The 19941-nt window shown below is 38.1% G+C and overlaps 1 protein-coding gene across 6 annotated transcripts in view; it reads right to left on the bottom strand.

Moving 5' to 3' along the window:
• Positions 1 to 19941, bottom strand: part of ADGRL1 (adhesion G protein-coupled receptor L1) — a 255377-nt gene that overhangs the window by 19486 nt on the left and 215950 nt on the right. For all 6 annotated transcript variants that reach the window (XM_072399701.1, XM_072399700.1, XM_072399702.1 and 3 more), the window contains 9 exons: positions 19666 to 19851; positions 18691 to 18729; positions 17341 to 17524; positions 15603 to 15725; positions 11449 to 11651; positions 9749 to 9919; positions 9270 to 9479; positions 8954 to 9174; positions 6905 to 6971 (listed from right to left, as the gene is read on the bottom strand). In XM_072399701.1, coding sequence (XP_072255802.1) covers positions 6905 to 6971; positions 8954 to 9174; positions 9270 to 9479; positions 9749 to 9919; positions 11449 to 11651; positions 15603 to 15725; positions 17341 to 17524; positions 18691 to 18729; positions 19666 to 19851 — 1404 coding nt within the window. The remainder of the gene's footprint in view (positions 1 to 6904; positions 6972 to 8953; positions 9175 to 9269; positions 9480 to 9748; positions 9920 to 11448; positions 11652 to 15602; positions 15726 to 17340; positions 17525 to 18690; positions 18730 to 19665; positions 19852 to 19941) is intronic.

The following is a 19941-nucleotide window of genomic DNA, read 5'->3' as shown; positions in this document are numbered from 1 at the left end:
CTGGGCAGCAAAAAAATTTACTTGGACCATTGTGTGCTGAAGCTCCAGTGTAGAATTGTTTAACAATTGATTTACCCCCATCTCATGACCCATAACTTCATTTACAGAGTGTGTAATGGGTGTAAATAGAGTAAATGGAGCTTTTTATAGCCAATTTACTGGTAGGCTAATTACAGTATGGTGATCATTCACTAATCACTGTCTTAAAAAACAAACAAATTGCATTTTATTAAATCTGGGGTATAATAGTGTCATGAAAAAAAATGGAAATCTGTTATCTGATTGATAATTCTTTGGCCCTTTGGACATTATTAGAAAAAAGTGGAAATTTATATAGATATTTATAATTTATATTTTCCAAAGTTTTCTTTTACATTCCTGTTGTAGCAGTTGTGCTGAGAGTCCAAATATGACTGTGCAGTCCAACAGGAACCCAGATAGACTAAAGAATAGATAGATAGATAGATAGAATGAAGTTCTCAATACTCAATAAGAGACCTGGTTTATTGTACCCTTTTTCCTCTATACAAGTCCATGCGAAGACCATCATGTTGGTGTTGGTGTTTGAGAACTAGCAATCTCATTCAAAGAAAAAATAACTTTTAAGTAAAAAATCATTAGGGTTACATAAGTAAATAAAACTCTCTGAGGCTTCAACTGGGCTTGCTCAAATCAAACATGGAAACTTTATGTGGGCGCATATAGAATAAATCCCTCTTTAGTTACTTATATCCAAGTTCCTTGATAAAATCTCCTTGGATTAGAGTGTAAAAAGGTTAGAACAATGGCATTTATCATCTTTTCACCCTTTTGATAGAAGGGTAATGCCATCACTTAAAAAAAAGAAGTTGGTTGGATTTGTGCAACCACAGTACTGAAACCTTCAAGAGATATAAAGGAAACCACACAAATCAGAAAAACTTGTTCTAGGTTTAAACTGCAACCTAAAGAAGATAAAATATTAAGTTGTCATGCTTCCAAATTATTTGTGAACTCCTAGGCCTCATTTTAATGAAAAGCCGTTCAGCTGACAAAATGGCCACCCGCGCTGTATGAGGCCTAGAGAATTGCATTAAAAATAACACTTTCCATACTCATATTTTTAATTTCTTCTTTGTATGAGTCTAATGGCAATATTTAGAGATGAAATAATGAAAATTCTTTCTATAGGACTTTATGCATTTCATTCGAAGGCATCACTAAGACTCCATGCAGAGCTCACAAATTTTTGCTTCTTAACATAATCCCATTACCTCCTCCCAGAGACTTCCCGTCAATCTTATTCATGTGTGATAATCCTCTCACAATATATGCTTGTATGCAGCATAATGGTAAGGGATAAGTATGGCATAATTCTAGTGGGTTATGTTGAATTTGTGGGTTGCGGCCAGGCAGTTTAATACCCAGATTTAAGTCAAGTAAAAAAGTGGATTCATTTGTTGGTTTAAATGTGAAATGTACACTTAGTTACTGACATAAGGTGAAACAGCCAGTAAAGTAAATGTACAAGTTGCATTACAGATGGGTCTATTATAACATAGACATATATGGCAATTTTCCTATTCCCCCATGCATGGTAAAGTAGATGTAAACTTTAGCTTAATGACATTCACAGAGCTTGCTTAAGCAATGTGTATCATAGGCACCTGACATTTTGTAAAATACTTTGTTCCACTTTTTTTATCATCTATAGCCATTTTGTTGCAATATACTGTTTACAGTGCTCAACTTTTTTAATTTGGAAGAATCCTTGAAATAATTTTCAGGTCTTAGGGAACACCTATGGTTACTATATCCAGAGCTTAGAGTATATTAGCGTTATGCTCAGTGGGAAGATTTTCTTTTATATTGTTGACCATTGGTAAGGATATCAACCCATACAGATAGCCAATAACATCATCAGTGTCAATTAAAAAGCCCCAAGAGGCTCAAATTGCTCTTTGCTCACCTTCTTGAGGAACCCTAGGGTTCCATGGAGCTCTGGTTGAGAAACACTGGTCTAAAGACTACTTTTACACCAGTAATGGCTGCTGATGGTTTCCTGATTGTGACAACAGTGGACCATGCCAATGGTATGTGTATTGGAATGGCCACTTGTGGTTTCCATAGTTATCCATAGGTATGACAGGGTGACATACAGCACGGGAGCTGGGACAGAATGTTAGGAGACAGGGACAGAATGTTGCTACTCTAAGCCAAGAAGAACCTGAACAAGTACTGTGGTACCATGGCCAGATTACCTAGTATTATTTTATTAAAAAACCCTGTATTTTAAACTATTGAAAAATTGCTTTTAAAATTACATCAACATCCTAAACTTTTCTATTGACTGGGTTGACATACTTTAGGAATCAATTTGATGTAGATGTTAATTACAACCTCTCAATTACATTGCATTGCTTATTTTCACATGCTAATACAAAGGAAAACGGTGGTGAACAAGCAGAAATGTGTTTAATTGAGTTGTATTTGTTTTTTTTTTCTTTCTGTTGATGCTGACACTAGTACATTCTTTATAAATGCACGACAATGTGTCTTTTCCTCATTAATTCTTCATGGAATGCATAACCTAAGGTGTGGTAAAGGGCACAAGAAAATATTGAGGTCAGACACAACCAGGCAATTAATGTATTCAGATAAAGTTGGACAAAGGCAGCCTTTGCGTTTTTGTCTACACATTTCTTTAAAGAGAACGAGTCACTCCAGTGCTTATATGAGACTCACAAAATTTAATACAAGCACAAAAATCCTTGATAGGGCCGAGGACCCCCATGAGGTCCTAAAGCCTATGCTAGGGCTGAGAGGGCAGGGGTTCTTCTTAAAAGCATAAAAAATTCAGGCTTAGACTGGAATAAGTAAACTGATTTTGAAGGTTCTTATTAATACTTAGAAAATAAATGATACAAATGTCTGCAATGTCCCCAGGAGAAAAAGTCCAGTGTTTGCTCTCTCTAAAAACCTTTGACCTCAAGGAAATCTTTAGCACCCCAACACATCCAGATATGTTGAATGCCTGCATCTCCTGTTGCATGCTGTGGTTCCATAAACTGGCCCTTACATCATAACAGAACACAGCAGTAGGATAAGATTTGGAGGAAAGGACCACATAACACAGTGGAGGTCCAAGCTATAGCTCTTGAGAAAGAAAATGTGGGGACTAACCAACCACAGAGGTAAGTATAGACTTTTGTAGGCACCTTTTTTTATAAATTAATTTTGGTAACCTTTGCACCCCCAAAAAGCATTCTAACCTGCCTGCTTACAAACTTCTGTTCAAAAAACCCATAGCTTAGAATACATTATTGGCAAGCTTTGGTGCCAGGATACATGAACTTATGCACACATGGGCTGGAGTATTGTCATCCTGTCTAAGAATGCCAAACCTGGTAGACAACAATTCATCACTTGGACAGAAGGAACAAATTGTCAGCTTTAGTTATGCTGTACGAGGCCATCTAAGCCCCATCTGCATTAGAATGTGCTCAGCTTAACAGCTAAGTGTAGATGCAGCAGAACCAATGCTTGTAATTTAATAAACACTATAAGCAGCAGACGGGGCTGTGCTTCAAATGGTCTAAGTGCTCATCGGTTCATGTATTGCTGCCTACTATCTTAAGCCAAAAACAAACCTTTCAGAAGAGAGCCTGTGAACCTATTCTAAATTTCTTCTTTTAATACATATAAAAGAATTTTAGCTGGTTAAGGATTTGTATTCCTGTCCATTAAGTACTGAGATTTGCACAGCCCTTCCAGACAGCAGAATCCTGACTACTGACCTGACTCATCTCAGGTAGTTGCTACTTCCCTACCCCCTGCTGTGATTGAACATTGAAGCAAATCAATCTCCCTAGTGTTTTCTCCTTCCATTCATATGTTTTGTGTCAGCACTTCCGCATGAAGAAAACCTAAATGACCTCAAGTGCTGAGCTTGCTCCCCCAGTTTGAATTTTGTACATGACGAATGCAGAAATTTCCATTCTACGGTGGTCTGCATTCAAATTTAGTGTTTCCAAGAATTCCTATTTCCCGAATCAGCGTGTAAGCAGCAATTATGTGAGTAGTGAATTCCTCTATACTTGTTTAAGTTTACTATTCTACTATCATGGTATTTATCACACATATACATTTGCTAAACTTCCAGTTGTGGAAGTAGTGGAATCACAAAGCAGTTTAGTGGGTCATGGTTCTACTTGGTTGTACCACCTGTGCTAATGATGTGTCTGCACAGGAACAAGCACAATACAAAGGAGCTAAGGTTTGTGACTTATGGTGCTGTCAGCAGTGGCAGAGAAGAATTGGTAACAAATGTTAGTAAAAACAGTTTAAAAGTCAAGCTTAGCATAGGAAGAAGGAGGTATGAAGCAAGTTTTACAGAGTTTACATTTTTTAAATGAGAAATAAAGGGTTGCTTGTATAATATAATGTGCAACATGCAGGCAGAGTATCAGCTGGAGAAACAAATATGGAAATGCAAGTGGGTAGACTGCGCTTCCTCCTTCTCAAAATTTCTATGTCAGGGGCAGCTGAGAGCAGGATGCCACTGATTGGTCACTGGTCACAAAGACTGGCAGAGACTTAGGACTCCTTCTAAGGATAGATCTTTTGCAGCCCCTGTTATGGTTGTGTCAAGATTACCCAGAACAAGTCAAGGTCATTAAAAAAAGTACCAAGGAACACTACACCAAAGAAGGAGAGGTAAGTTTGAAGGTTCTTTAAGGTTCTGGCTGTATTTCAGCTTTTAGGATATATTCCCAACACCGTGCAGCTATTCCTGGTTGATTATCTTTGAAAGCTATCAATGACTATAAAAGGCCAAGGACAACATTTTTTTAGCTCTCTGAGTGGTCCTACCTACGTGGAATTTTAACAATCTGTTTCCACACATGCACGAAGCCTTTGTCACAGCAAGTCTTTGTCTTAGTACAAAACATACAGAGAGCGAGACTTACAAAGCTGCAGGCTTCTCCGCCATCAAAGTTATGCTCCATTGGAATCAGCCTGCCGCGACTTTAAAAAATAAAACCCCTAAGCTGTATTGAAAATGGTATATTAATTAAAATACCTAATTGGTCCTAGGAGAAACATACTGCTATTTTCAACCTCGTATTTCCAATTTTTGTTACAAGCATCATTTGGTTAAGACATAATGGTGAAATGAACTAGTTGAAAGAACAAAAAAAAATTAGCAGTAGCTGCGATGCTTCTAATATTATACCCAAGACGGAGAGATCAGTGCAGGGTAATCAGAGATCTGACACTGAATTCCTTCATGGCTGGGGGTATTTCATGCTACCGTGACTGCAGTCATTCTGAGATGAAGGCTTTAAAGAGAATTATATTTTTTTCTTAGAATAATCTACGGAGGACATTCTGACAAGTGTAATTTTTTAGCTTGTTTGGCATTATGTCTTATTTTTATAGTTTTCTTTAGGAAATAAACTAAAGAATCGGGTGTAAAGCTTCTCACCTGCAGATCATGTCAGTAACAACACTTCCAATTGCAGAATGAAAATGCAAAGCCATTGTTTTGCACATGGCAGCTGGTGTTATCAGCCTGCCATGGGAGCACCCTTTGATTGACCATTCTTTTAAGCAACCCAATGGAATGAAGGACTGCTTCTACCTAAAGACTAAATGATAGTGCAAACTTTCCTAATTCAGCTGCCAAGTGCATATCTCAGTCTGATTAGTCCCCATAGGGAATGTGCAGGGATTTCTCATTTATGGTCTTTTAGCTTTCAGAAATGAAAGTCTCGAGCAGTAGCTCTTGGTGTGGAGCTTGCGGTACCCAAAACAGTTACCCTTCCCCCTTTCTTACCCCTAACACTTATTTAAATCCCAAAACAACCTTTATTATTAACCCCAAGATAACCTAATACATACAGATGAGTCCTATGCAAATATAAAATGCACTAAATTATGACAGTATGGCAGTCATTATTAATTATTTAATAAATAAAACACAAACAGTCAATAAATATACACACTGTGGTGCTGCTTCCATTGGTGTAATAACAACAGAAGCTTCTTCAACATTTGGGTCCATGGGGTCCAAGGATTTGTTTTGGCTGCTGTACTCACTACCTCTAATGAGGCGTAAGGGTAAAACAGGAATGGGTATAGTAGAGCAAGATGTAATGAAGTAGAGAATATTCTAATTGTGCACATTACAATCTTATTGTACAATTCTTTACACTCTCCAGTAAATTTGCTAAGGGCTTATTCTCATTATAGGGATGTGGGGCCTTTTTCTAAACACCTTAGTATTTCCATGCACATTGCACTCATTTAAATGGGCCGCTGAATGCAGCACGTCACACACAAATGTAGTGCAAGGCACAGTAAAGCATGGCTGCATTGTGCAGTGCATTGGTAAGGTGCTTTTGGGTCATTAATAATAAGGGGCCACCTCATTGCATGCTTTGTGTGTTGCACAAGTTTACACTTGCAGGTGTTAACACAATACACTAGTGTAAATGAGCCCTAAATCTATGTAGGGCAAGAGTATATGTACATGTAAGGTCAGCTTACAAATTGTGATACATTGAAGATCAGAGTGTTGCAGAAAACAGAGGTCTAGGATAGGGATTAGTTACCACGACAGTAATAGGAGCAATTTTTGACACCCGGATAAAGTTGGCACTTTTATCAAGAGGAACCCATCACACTGCATTGAGCAAAACTATTAAACAATCTGATAAGTTGCTATAGGTAAATGATCCACCTTTGGTCCATTTTTTTGCTCTGCTTTTATAATTCCATGGCAGAATGTAATAGGAAGCCAGAAAAACATCCAGCGACTCAATGTCTGAGCAAACATGGGACAGAGCAGGTATGCTGGGAGAGAATTAGACAGTGACTTAAAGAGAAGGAGAAAGCTGAACACAACAATATCATCACTCACCACAATAACAAGGGAAACCGGGCCAATAAAACTCCAGATGAAATAATTATCAACCCGCAGCCAGCAACTGTGACAGAAAAAGAAATGGGAAAACAGTCAGAGGCACTGATAGAGGAGCAGAGACACAGTCACATCCAGATAGCTGGCTAATGAGAGATAAACACACTTCCCCATAGCCAGAGAGACAAGAGAAAGAGGTATATGGCTGCAGATTGTATCAGACACAGAGAAAAAAAAGGAAGATACATTAATGTTAGAAAGCAAAGGGTCCATGGCGGGATGTTGGCACATAGTGTTAAACTATATTAGACAGTCAATAAACTCCACAAAACAGTCAGGAGGCAATGTAGACCATTCTTCTACCAGGCCTAGTCTCCACGAAAAGAGAATGTAACAAGAATTTAACTTGTTTTTTCTGCCCTTGGGATGCCCAGTAACTGCCCTACACGACCATCCATATTTTATCACACAGGACGGTATACACAGAACAGGAAAAATGCTTACAAATGTGCCCCTTAAGAATCCATTGCCTCCTCCAAACTGATTTTGTGCTAAAAATAAGTCTTTTACCCGTGCTTTTGTGTTCCGGCTTACATGATGTGTTTTCTGGTTTATTATTCGAAATTTTACTTACATCATTTCCTCTAGACTCATAATGAAAATATGAACAATAACATTTAAGAAATGGAATGTAAATGTGCTTTGAAAGTATTACAAGCAAATAATTTTTCAGACTAGTGGAGACAAAGCCTTAGTTGCGGAGAGCAGGTCAACATTGGTTTACAGATGGTCATTGCAACAAAACCACTAAAATATGTATATATGCCATAGATAATTGAAACACAATTAGGTTTGTAGTTAAAACATGTTTCCATTAATCCTCTATCCCAGAATATTGTCAGCTTTCCATTACCGTCCATTGCTCCATTTTTTGGTGGAAGCAAAAAGAAATTCTTGGGACTCTGGGAAGAGCAATTTGACTTACTCCATGTGGCCAATCAGTATTATCACATGGGAAGTCCCTCCCCCTTTCTGAATGTGGTAATAATAAAGCTATATACACTAATACACTAATATACACTAATCGTCACCAAGATGAGCGGTAAGTGTCATCTCGAGCCAAAATCTGACTATGTGTATAGTGGTCCCCTGATGTCCTTTACTGATCCTCCATGATGGATTGATGAATGATTGATTGGAAACTCATACAGAAGAGAGCACAGCAGGGTGCTGCTCACTCCCCCCCCCCCTCCATTGGACAGAATAGTGTTGTGTGTGCAGCATTCATTCATTCATTCATCCTTCACACAGTTCTCTGATATCCATTGGACATCTGTACTAGGCTTTACACAGAAGTTCCGGGGATGGCAGGTTCATTTTAAGGCTGAACTCCAAGCATTCTGCTAAATACATATTAAATACACATAGAGGTGTTTTACTGTTAATTTGTTCCTGAGATTTACACTGCCTTTCCAAAGACTACAGCCAATCTAGAGACCTGTTGTAGTTAGGTATTACAACAAAGTCTTGTCCCCACCCCAGCCTGGGACAGAGGAATAAAAGGAGAAGCAGCAAACGGATGCACTTTCCACTCTACTATCTCTGACTACTTTTGCAGCCTCCTCCACCAACATTTTAAACTCTTCTGAATTGCAGAAGATCAAAAAGACAATACCAAGTAAAATTCAGGTACTGACACTAATCACTTTTGGAAATACACTAAGTAATTTTCCCTTCCATCTTCAAGAACTGATGTTTTATTTTCCTGGAGTTTAGCAGAAGGAGAAGCATATGAAATACAGCAGATGGTAGGAAATAAGAGCTGGACTCCACTGTTAGCCAGACAGAACAAACTGTTTATAGTAAAAGCCAATCTGTAAGAATAGTTTTATATGAGAAAGATGGTACATATTGAGACACTGTATTTGTCCATGAGGAGAAAGTATAGTATTGTATTTTTATTAAACTGTAAGAGAAGGGGGAATGTAGTCAGATATTCCTTATTAGATGGACATTAGATGTGTTAGATGGATTCAACAGTCCACTTACGCTTTATCTGTGCCGTAGCTTCTGTAATCTACAGCTGCTGAAATCCCCACCACGAGGGCTGGGAAAACATAGCCACAGAGGTAGTAGTATTTTCGACGAGAGTGCTCTGTTTCAAACACCTCCACCAGCATTAGATAAAGCTGGACGCCCTCCAGACAAAGCCAGGAGAAGGCTGACAGGCTGAAGAAATGTAAGAGACCAGCCAAGATGGGGCACACCACCTGGAAGAGACAACAAACAAGCAACAAACAATGATAAACTGGCTCTGTTTTCAAGACAGCAATGTAAAGAAGCCTAAAGGTAAGAAGAGGCTCACCTGATACTGAGTTTTATCAATACCAGTGAGGAAGAGAAGCTCAGCAAGGAAAAGGCTGACACACAGGTTCTTGTGAATGGTGTTCCTGTCAGTCTGAAGACCTCTTAGGAAGCAGAATGTGGAGATACAGATTCCCAGACAGACCAGAGAGATCACAATTCCCACCCATGAGATGACAGAGAGCAGCAAATCATTTATGTGACCTGGGTACTGAGGAACATAAGTAGGGAGAAGAACATAGTCAGGTATGAACCATAAAAAACAAAATACGTAAATGCAACAACAGTAAAATAAGAGGAAGAAAATGTTGTATGCTGTCAAAGAGCAAAGATACTATTTATACAATAATCAGGTATAAAAAACAACTATGAAAGTGGAGATTTCATTAAAAGCATTACACCAGATACAATAACATTAAAAATACAAACACAATACAATCCGTTCATCAGTAGATGGCACAACAGTCATTGCATTCTCACCAGGTCCCTCTGGGCCATTAGCACAGCAAAGTTGGTAAGGTGGTTGCATGCACAGGTTGTGTGGGTCTTGTTGGTGTGGACCAAACGGCAGCCCTGCGTTGACCAGTAACCCAACATAGACCGCTCCGAGTAATTCCAGAATGTGCAGTTGGCGTTAAAGTGGTTCTTAGACTAAAAGATAAATGAAAAGGATAAATGGTACAATATGCTCCCTGTATCCTTCAATGAATACTATGAAAGAAGTACACTGACCACTGAACTCACTAACAAAAGCCCAGCAGAGAGGCAATAACTCCTTTTGTCCTGGTAAGGACCCTTCTAGGCACTTACTTATTCCTCTTCCTGCCCTACACATATACATTCTGAATAATTACTAGAAGCCATTGAAATGAGTCTTCCTTCTCTCCACCAGAGCTTTAAGAGTCTCTAATTGGAGATACAGCTAAGAACATCCAGCAGATCTGAAAATGTCATCCTCCTATGAAAATGTCAGTGAACAAAGACGCCTATTGCTATTTAGGAGTCGAGGGTTCTGGCTCATATCTCAAAACATATCTCCATAAATCACAAGACACAGTGAATTTATGATATTGCATTTTCTTTATCTAGATACATATCAATTCAACTACAGATTAAGCTATGCAAGAAGTCCATATTCTATCTAGTTTGCCCGGGGCCCTTATTACCTATAGCCAACCCATCCAAGCCAAAGCATGTGCTGTTCTAAACCTTTGTGTTATTTTTAATTCAGTCAGTCAGCACAGAAAATATATACTCCAAACATCATGTGATCTATTACTGTAACCCTAATTTACAGTATTCTCATTGTATCTTACATGTTAACAACTTGGTATGTCATAAAAGTCAAATATAAAAGTACTTGTACTGCTTAGAACAAGAAAAAACACCCCGTACTATGGGTCTGATTTTTTAAAGCTCTCCAAAACTGGGGAAGATTGACTTTCATGGGAAAACCTGGGAGATCCAGCAAACCTGGGGTAAATCCGGTCCAGGATTTGAAATGTTTGCAAACTATTAGCAAATAGAAATCAATTTCAGATTTGCTGGACCAACCAGTTTCACACATGACAGTCTATTTTCTCCAGTTTTGGAGAGCTTTAATAAATCAGGCTCTATAAGTATATTTCATGACACTAAACCTACCTCTATTCTATATAAGGCCTTCTAAACAATGTAACAAATATTTAACTCTAGCTACACCCTAATGCACAAATCCACAAGAAATAATACATTTACACAATCATTTTAAAGCATTAATATACCATTAACAATATTGCACTCCAAAGAAAAAGAAAGATACATTTTAATTGCTGCACCCCATCTATAATTTACACAAATGTTAAGCTTATTTCACTTACACTCCATCCTCCTCATTTGATAAGTGAGATCCAATATCTATCTCCATCATTTAATCTTTTACATACTTTTAGGAGAAAGGATCAAAATGAGGTCTTAAAACATAATTGGATGAACCTGAAGGACTTGTATCCTATTTCATCCAAACTTCCTAAGTGAACACAGACCTTTGCCCTGCTTTTGTAAAACTAAAAGGATATCATCTGATCACAAAGTCTTCTCTGCTTTTTGTTATCTAGACCTTGGCTTTTGTAACAAGTAACTTTACTGGTGTTAGGAGTATCTAAGGGCAGTTCTCTTCTTGCTTGCGTCTTTGCTATTACCTGTAGGTGAGGTAAGGTAAAGATAACGGGTTCCACCAAGAACACTCTACTCGACTCCTTATTCATTGAAGCAGCAATGATTTGTGAGTTTACAACCAATGAGTGTCCAGTGGAACTACTCTCTCCAAAACGTACGGTGGAATTTTCGGTGGACAAGAAGAGACCCAGATTGTTGTAGAGGATAAATACAACCTTCACCACTCCTAGAGAAAAGCAAAACACGTTAGGGGATGTAATGGATCACAGTAAGAATTACCAACATTACATTGGGGCTTTACAAATCCCAGTAGCCAAATAAACCATGCTTCTAATAATCACATCTGCTCCCAGCTTTGTAAAGCCTTTTCAGTGGACAAGAGGAGACCCAGATTGTTGTAGAGGTTAAATACACCTTCACCACCATGGAGAAAAGCAAAAGATGCAATCCAAACATATCAAAAGATGCCATGGATAACAGTAGGCATTACCAAGATTACATCAGCGCTGTACAAATCCCAAACAAACCATGCTTCTATTAATCACATCTGCTCCCAACTTTGTAAAGCCTTTTCTATTGCTACAAGTGGAAGCATGTGTTCTCTTTCTCCTTTAGAAACCTCCCCCTGTTTCCTAGACTGAACTGACCAGTTCTTCCAACCTTCTTGTATGCTTAATGAATCGTGTTTTTGTTCTGGTGATCTGCATTTCCTTTACAAGCTAATTAATTTGGGTCATTTCATTTATTTAATTTATTCAATGATCAGTCCACCCGAAACAGATACATTAGCTTTTGGTAGTTGGTAATTATTTGATTCAGATGCTTTTTTTTAAATGTCCTGGTGGTGAGATTTCCTAGCTGTACTTTAGCTCTGCTACTTCTGCTTTGCAGTCTTACTACTTTTTCTAAATGTTCCAAAAGGCACCATGAATAAAATGTATTATATCCCAGGAACCCAAATTTTATATATTAGAATATCAATGTCCTTAAATATGATTTGATTTTAATATTTAAGTTTTCTTTTCTTTAGTTTTACTTGGTAATCCAGTAACACACTTCTACTCCCAGATAATGTACACTTTTTAAAGGATCAGTGTTGCCACCCCACACCAGAAACTTAGATCCTCATCTCCATAAATAGTATAACAAATGTTTTAGTTTACATAAGTTATTTTGATAACACTGCTTCCAGAAGTCACAAGAGTTGCTGGATTTCTAAATGGATGAACAGGTATATTTTTGTACTTGTCAAACAAATATAGCACTACACTTTCAATTTATTGTTAAAAATAAAATACCTTTTCATTTCAATCTACAGCCACTGTAATTTTCTAAAAACTGTCAAATAATTCAATGCAATATAGCAAACTGGAGGCGTTGTGTACACTAGTAGTCCACATTTTTCCTTTTTTTTCTCTAAATAAAATGTATTTTTTTAAACCACGTATTAATCCTCAGTTAATCCTAATAATTTTTAATAAACTCCTCCCTTCTTCCTTAAGCTATTATTTTCCTGCTGATTTTTACTTATATATCTCTTCAATTAATATTTAGTTTTTCTTCCTCATTTTCATTTATTTTATTTGTCATTTTTTCAGTGTTGCATTAAAAGAAAATACCCAAAAAACCTTGCCATGCTTTAGACTAAAAATATTATATTAATATTATATGGGACAAATTAGAAAAAAAAAAAGAAAAAAAAGAAGATGGAAATTTTTTAACCTAACACTGATCAAAAGGAAAAAACACATTGTATAGAAATTATTATTATTTTTTTGCAAATTAATATTGCCAAGACAAAGCATACTTTGTCCCTCAAAAAGCAATGTATGAGCTACTTTGTTGAATAATGACAAATGACAAAGTTATTGCTGAATAAACAGACACATAGGTTGTTCAATCTCCTCTGGTCCTTTGGGGGTATAAAGGGATGAGAGCGCAAGTGTTTAACATATCAAAAATGAGGAAATAGGAGAAAGATATTGTTAGTAATTACTTACATTTTGTAGAAATATAAAATCCACAAGGACAAGTACGGCCGTTTTTTACAAACTGACTTTGGAATATCTTTGGATCTTTTACATTTATAGAAAAGTATAAAATACAACGTTAATCTAAACCAAATTTTAAAATATCATATTCTGGTTAAAGAAGTTTCATAGCTGTGTTTTTTTTTTAATTTAAAAAACTTCCTTGATTACTTTACTGAGACTGCACTTTCTGCCTGCATTGTAAAAAGTGGTTAAGACTACAAGTGGACACTGTGCCACACATTACACAGACATGGTCCACCTTTGTCATCATCTAGAAATTGGGTGTGACCAGTGATGGGCAGCCAGTGCATGCTGAGATGGAAAAGATACAATAAATACATTGTGCACATTTTCCTGACTGGCAAAGGATAGATGCATTGTATAAAATATGAATATGTAGAAAGTATAAGAGGTATGGCCTCATATAGTATGCAGATATCTATACAGATGCCACATCCCTGATTTATTAAACTGTTGAGACATCAAGATCAGTAAACTGCTCGAAAAGTGTTGTCATACATTGTTCTCTAAGTACCGAATGTCCAAAGTTTTTATTAATAAATTATGTTTTATTTTTTGTAACATATGTTGTGATAAATTTGATGCCTTCTGATGCCAAAAGCACCAATCTTTCTTTAATTTCCTATGTACTGCATTGTATGAAATGTTCTGTGAATTAAACAGCATTTTCTCATGTATTTATTTATGTAATTATAAAGCTCTGACATCTGCAGTGCTTTGTAGAGTTCATAGTCATGTCACTAGACGGTCCCAATCAAATGTCCCTGCATTATCATATATAAAAACGGTCTAAGGCCAGATTTGGAATTAGGGAAAGCTGTTTAACTTGTATTTTTAGGGATTTAGGAGGAAACCAAAGTACTTAGAAGAAAGCCACACAAACCCAAGGAAAACATGCTGACTGATAAGATCTACAGTAACAGGAAGCACAATGTGAAAGTGATTGTACTGAGGTCACATACAGTGCAGAGATCTGTGCAGGGTAACATCTGTATTGCAAGTATTCTTATTCTTCTCCATTCTTTTCTCTCTTAATACTTAATACCCCCTCTTTCTCCCTACTCCCTCCCTCCCTTTTTTCTATTTCCCCCTTCTTCACTCTCTCTCCCCCTCCCATCTCTCCTTCTATCTTCCTCCTTTCTATACCCCCCCTCTCTCCCCTTTTCCTTCCTCTCTCTATTATCTTCCTCCTACTCTCTCCTCCCCTTTTCCATCTCTCTGCCTCTGTTCTCCTCTCTACTCCCTTTCTCTCTCTCCCTCCTCCCTCCTGTCTATACACCCCTCTCTCTCCTCTCCTCCTCCCTCTCTCTACCTTCTTCTTTCCACTCTCTCTACCCCTTCTCAATCTCTCGCCTTCTGTCCATTTCTCTAGTCTCTTTCTCTCTCTCCCGCCTCCCTCCTGTCTGTCTCTTTTCTCGCTCTCGCTCATCCCTCCCCTCTCCTCTCTTTCTCTCTGTCTCTCAACTCTCCCTCTCTCTTATCCCCTGCCTCCCTTCCTCTCCATAGTCTTTCACTCTCCTCTTCATCTTTCTCTCTCTTTCTTCTCTCACTTTCTGCCCCTCCCTCTACTCCCCCCTTCTCCCTCTCATTTTCTCTATTCCCCTTCTCTTCCTTCTCCCTCCCTCCCTTTCTTTTTCTCTTCTCTTTCCCTTCCTATTCTCCCTCCTTTCTTCCCCCTCTCTTCTCTACATCCTTTATTCTACCCTCTGCTCTCCTCTTCTCGTTTCTCTTTCTCCAACCATTCTTTTCTTATTCTCTCTCTCTTCTCTTTTCTCCCTGCCCTCTCCCTCCTCTCTCTCTTTATCTCTTTCGTCCCCTCCCTCCCTCTCTATCTATCCTTTCCCTCCTTTCATTCTCTCATTCTCTCTATCCCCTTTACGTGCCTTCTCCCTCTCCCTGTTTTCACTCTCTTGTTCTTGTGGAACAGCTTTCAGGTAGTGTATTGTGTGTGTCAACATCCAAGGCTGTTATTGGGGGGCAGCACAAGTTAGCTGGCCTAGGGGAGCAAAAAATATAAATCCGGCCTTGTGCTTAGTAAGTGAAGGTAATCATATACAAAATGCACACAAATTGAAAAAATACAATTATCTGTGAAAGCATTCAGCCTCAAGTAAGTATCTCACCATTGCGACTGTTCTGCTTGATGGAGTTGGCCGAAAGCTGGATGGAGCTGATGCTGTGATTGTCCTGGGGGAAAACCAGTTCAGAGACAGGGCCCTCTGTGTTCACCACAGACACCTCCAGCACTAAAAGAGACAGAAAGAAATATAGAAAAGACATAAATACAACTGATATTCGGAGAGGAGATCACATGGGCAGCAAAAACATCTACAGCGCTACAAGAGACCATCAGAGGGATCACAAACACCTGAAGTTGTGAGAGACAAGCCAGTTATCATGAACACAAACACCTCCAAAAGAAGAAACAAAAGATGAATAGGATCACACAACCACCTCCAGGGAAAGAAGACAAACAGAAATATATCAAACAAACAACTTCGCACATAGACAGAAGAGAGTTAGTTAGAGATGAGGCAGACATTAGAACTAGAAGAAGAGGACCATGAATGTTTTTATAGAGCTTATTCAGGCATTTCCAGTAAAGGGAAGTTATTGATAGATGAAGCTAGCACACAGACATGTTCAAGAATGAAAGAGGTGAGAAAACCTCCAGAGCTGAGGAAATTAACTTTTTTCCATAATTTTTAAACTGAATCCACAGTCTCCAGTTTGATGAGTATTTAAAGTGGACATCCACTTAAATATAAAGTTTTTTTATGGTGATAAGGGCTCCTTCGCAAATCACCTACTTTAGGTAACAAAGTACCTTTAAAGGATAAAGTACAATTGTATTTACCTTACACTATCCTCCACATTGCTGAGTGTGATGTTATCGTTCTATTATCCTGCAGAACCCTGAGCAGACTAAATCTCACGAGAAGACCCTCCAGTCCATTTTAAGGGCATCTTCCTGTAAGCTTTTATCTGCTCTAAGTTGCACAGGACTTTACATGGTGACAACTTCCCTTCCTAGGCGCTGCAGGTGAAAGATGGGGTAGGGTGAGTCTAATTGCAACTTTATTCTTTACAGGTACATTTTTCATCTACATATTGTAGGTGATCTGAGGGAGCGCTCTGCTCAATCAAACTTTCCATTTTAGTGTAGGGTCCACATTAACAACCTATTAAGCCTTTAATTTCTTTCTGTTATGTCTTTTGAAAATGGATCAAAGGCCTTCAATTTTTTTCTCCTATGTCTCTTTGGAATTGCTTTTTAAACTTTGTTTTTAGGAACTTTCATTAACAAATCAAGAATGCACCGGATTTATTTATGTTAGTTAACTGAATAAAAATTTCTAGAAAATGGCTCAAACAATTTAAAAAGATACTCCTGAGAAAGGGAAATGATAAAAACAGAGATTGCACAGAGCTCTTCAGTACCATGATTTATGGACCACGGCACAGAACTGTGCCGAACTTACTTCAGAACTGAAGTAAATTCACAAATACAACTCTAGCACAACAGGGCAAGAAACAAGCAAAGTGAAATTGCAGTAAAAGTTTCTGGTACAATTGTCACACCATTATACCTACCAAGAATTTAAGAGATGCAGACAAAGTTGTCAAAAGTTTTAGTCCTTCTATAAACTAAAAAAAATATGATTTGGGGTCTAGATAAACTAGTATGATTTGTAGTCTAACATAACATGGAGTACGTACTCGTTTACTTTTCTCCCAGACTGAAAAAAAATAAAATAACCAAAACGACACAAAATAAACAAAAATGTAATTATAAAAAAGGGAAATACATATAATTAAGAAACAAAAATCTGAGTGATCCTTGGTTTTTAGCAAGCTTACCAACATTGGTCCGAGCGGTCTGGAAGCGGGCAGGTTCTTTGACATTGTCAGCCACTAGAAAAGCTCCTTCTTCCAATATGTCTAGCAACATGGTAGCAGCATGCTCCTGCTCTGTGGCATTCATATCTCTCCATGAGGGTAACGCTTCTGGGCGCAAGAGGTTATCTACTGTCTCCACTACCGCCTAAAAACAAGAAACGCAAGCAAGTCAAATGTAACTGTCTGTGTAAGACCTGCCTGAAGAAGAATGGTACATGGGTTGTTGGGAGGAGTCACAAGAATTTATGTGGATCAAGTAAAAGAAAACCTCTCTGTAGAATATTTATTGGTCATACTTGCTAAGTTCTTTAAAAACTTATGATGCCCTGCTGTGGGGATTGCAACATACCATGACCGAATGTGGGTGATCCTTTTACTTGCTTTCCATATTATTCTGTCTCTCCTTTTTTCCTTTCTCTTTGAATTTTTAGCTATCTTGTTCCCCTCCCCTTTCTTGGAATACTTACCAGCCATGAGCCCTTTTGTTCTTTGAAGACAGTGGTCTAGAGAACCACAGCACATTAAAATTCTTTGTACACACATGCTGGGTTTCTTAATGAATGCATATAAATATATACTAATACATTGGAATGCCTTTTGCTGATATTCAAAAGACCCTCATTAAAATGAATTGCCAGCACCCTTGTGTTTCATATTTACTTTTAGAAACTTACCTTCAGACAGTAAGTCAAATTCTCAATGTATCCAACACTTCTTGGTGTGTTAGATCCCTAGGTGTGAAGGATACCTGGTCCCCTACCCCCAGTGCCCAGGATACCTGGCTCCCTACTGCTGGCAAGTGTCTACTTCATCTAGTGGCTATGTTACAACATGATAGAGTAGTGATTTATTATGCTGGAGATGTATACTGCAGAACTGTCATCCTTTTCCGTACTCTACTACTCTATGGGTCTGATTTATCAAAGCTTTTCAAGACTGGAGAAGACTTGAGAATGGAGGAGATAGACTATCATAGGGAACCTTGGTGATCTAGGTGGAAATGATTTAGTCTAGGATTGAAAACAATTGCCAAATAATAGCAAATAAAAAAAAAATCCATTCTAGGTTTGTTGGATCATCCAGGTTCCCCCATGGTAGACTTTTCCAATCTTGGTGAGCTTTATTAATAAGACCCTATGTGTCCCAAAACCTATTGTGCTTACTCCAGGTCACTGGTCTATCAAATATTGAAGAATAGATGATAAAGGTATCAGACATGCACGTGGGTAGCTTCTAAATTTATGCCCTCAACAATTCTATAAAAAAATAAAATAATCTTATTTTTGGAGGATGGGGGAGCTCTGCACTTACCTTGATATAGTCCTTGCAGGTCCTTTCTCTCTTGTGCATCTGAAAAACAAAAACAGAGGGTCAATTGTGAGACACAGCCTTTCTAAACCTTGAAATAATGAAGCTGCCAATGACAATCATAAAGTCTGGTATGGATCAGTAAAATCTATGTAGCTCTGCTCAAAGCTGGCTGTTGCCATGATACTGAACTTCATTTTGAGCTAATGGACTTAATAGGCTTAATCATCATTCCTACAGGACTTAGCTTGTTACAGACCCTACTGCGTTCCCATTGTGCTACTAAGCTCACACAGTGTAGAGTTGCCTGTCAATGACACAAGTTCTAAGGATCCTAAGCTAGCCATAGATATTAGATTGAGAAGAGAGGAGCCTCTGCAATTTCAAGGTTAAACAAACATTTTGTCAGATCTGTGTGTAGTGGTATGTAACCAATAGAAGTAGCAGATACTTGCTCTACGGGTTGAGGAAAACAGTGGTGACCAGTCAAAGAAAACCAACATAGTTGATAAACACATATTTTTAGGATTCCTTGCTAAGAAGAATTAAAATCCACTTGAAAACAACAAAATTGACATACAATCATCGAAGGACTATGGGTCTGATTTAATAAAGCTGTCCAAGACTGGTGAAGATGGACAGTCTTGGCGGAACCTTGGTGATACAACAAACCCAGGTTCTCCCACAATAGTCTATCTTCACCAGCCTTGGAAAGCTTTAATAAATCAGATCCTATCCAAGTGGCAGTGGGTACTTAGTGTTTAACTCCACGTTACATAAAGATAGGACATTGGTTTATCATTTCGATTTTAGGGCAATTAGATGGCAACCAACAAGTGGTTATTTTATTACTAGAAAAAAAGACCTAATCACCTGTATAGTCCTAACCCTCAAGTGACTTCACATTTGATAGAGGAATAGAGGAACAAGTTGGGCAAAGTTTACTTGAGCATGTTACACAAACCCTGGCAATCTTACCCTGTTGTAATTCTTTCCCGCACTCTCTCTCTCTATTGGCCGCAGTGCTTGTAATTGCGCATCCAGAATATCCACCAGCTGTTCCAGAAGTCGAACAGTCGACGTGACATCCCCAGCATAGATCTGTCCACGGGTGTGACGGGCTAATTCCCCGGCAATGTTAGCTGCATTCTCCCCACTCTTAATCTAAGTTGCACAATATAGTAATTCCATTGTCATGAGCACATTTATGAACAAACATTTTAAAAACATCAAAAAGAACAACTCAAACATATA

Source organism: Pyxicephalus adspersus, chromosome 2, assembly GCF_032062135.1.
Source record: "Pyxicephalus adspersus chromosome 2, UCB_Pads_2.0, whole genome shotgun sequence".
Lineage (NCBI taxonomy): Eukaryota > Metazoa > Chordata > Amphibia > Anura > Pyxicephalidae > Pyxicephalus > Pyxicephalus adspersus.
Note: the sequence above shows the minus strand (reverse complement) of the source record. Positions and strands in the feature narration are given on the sequence as shown.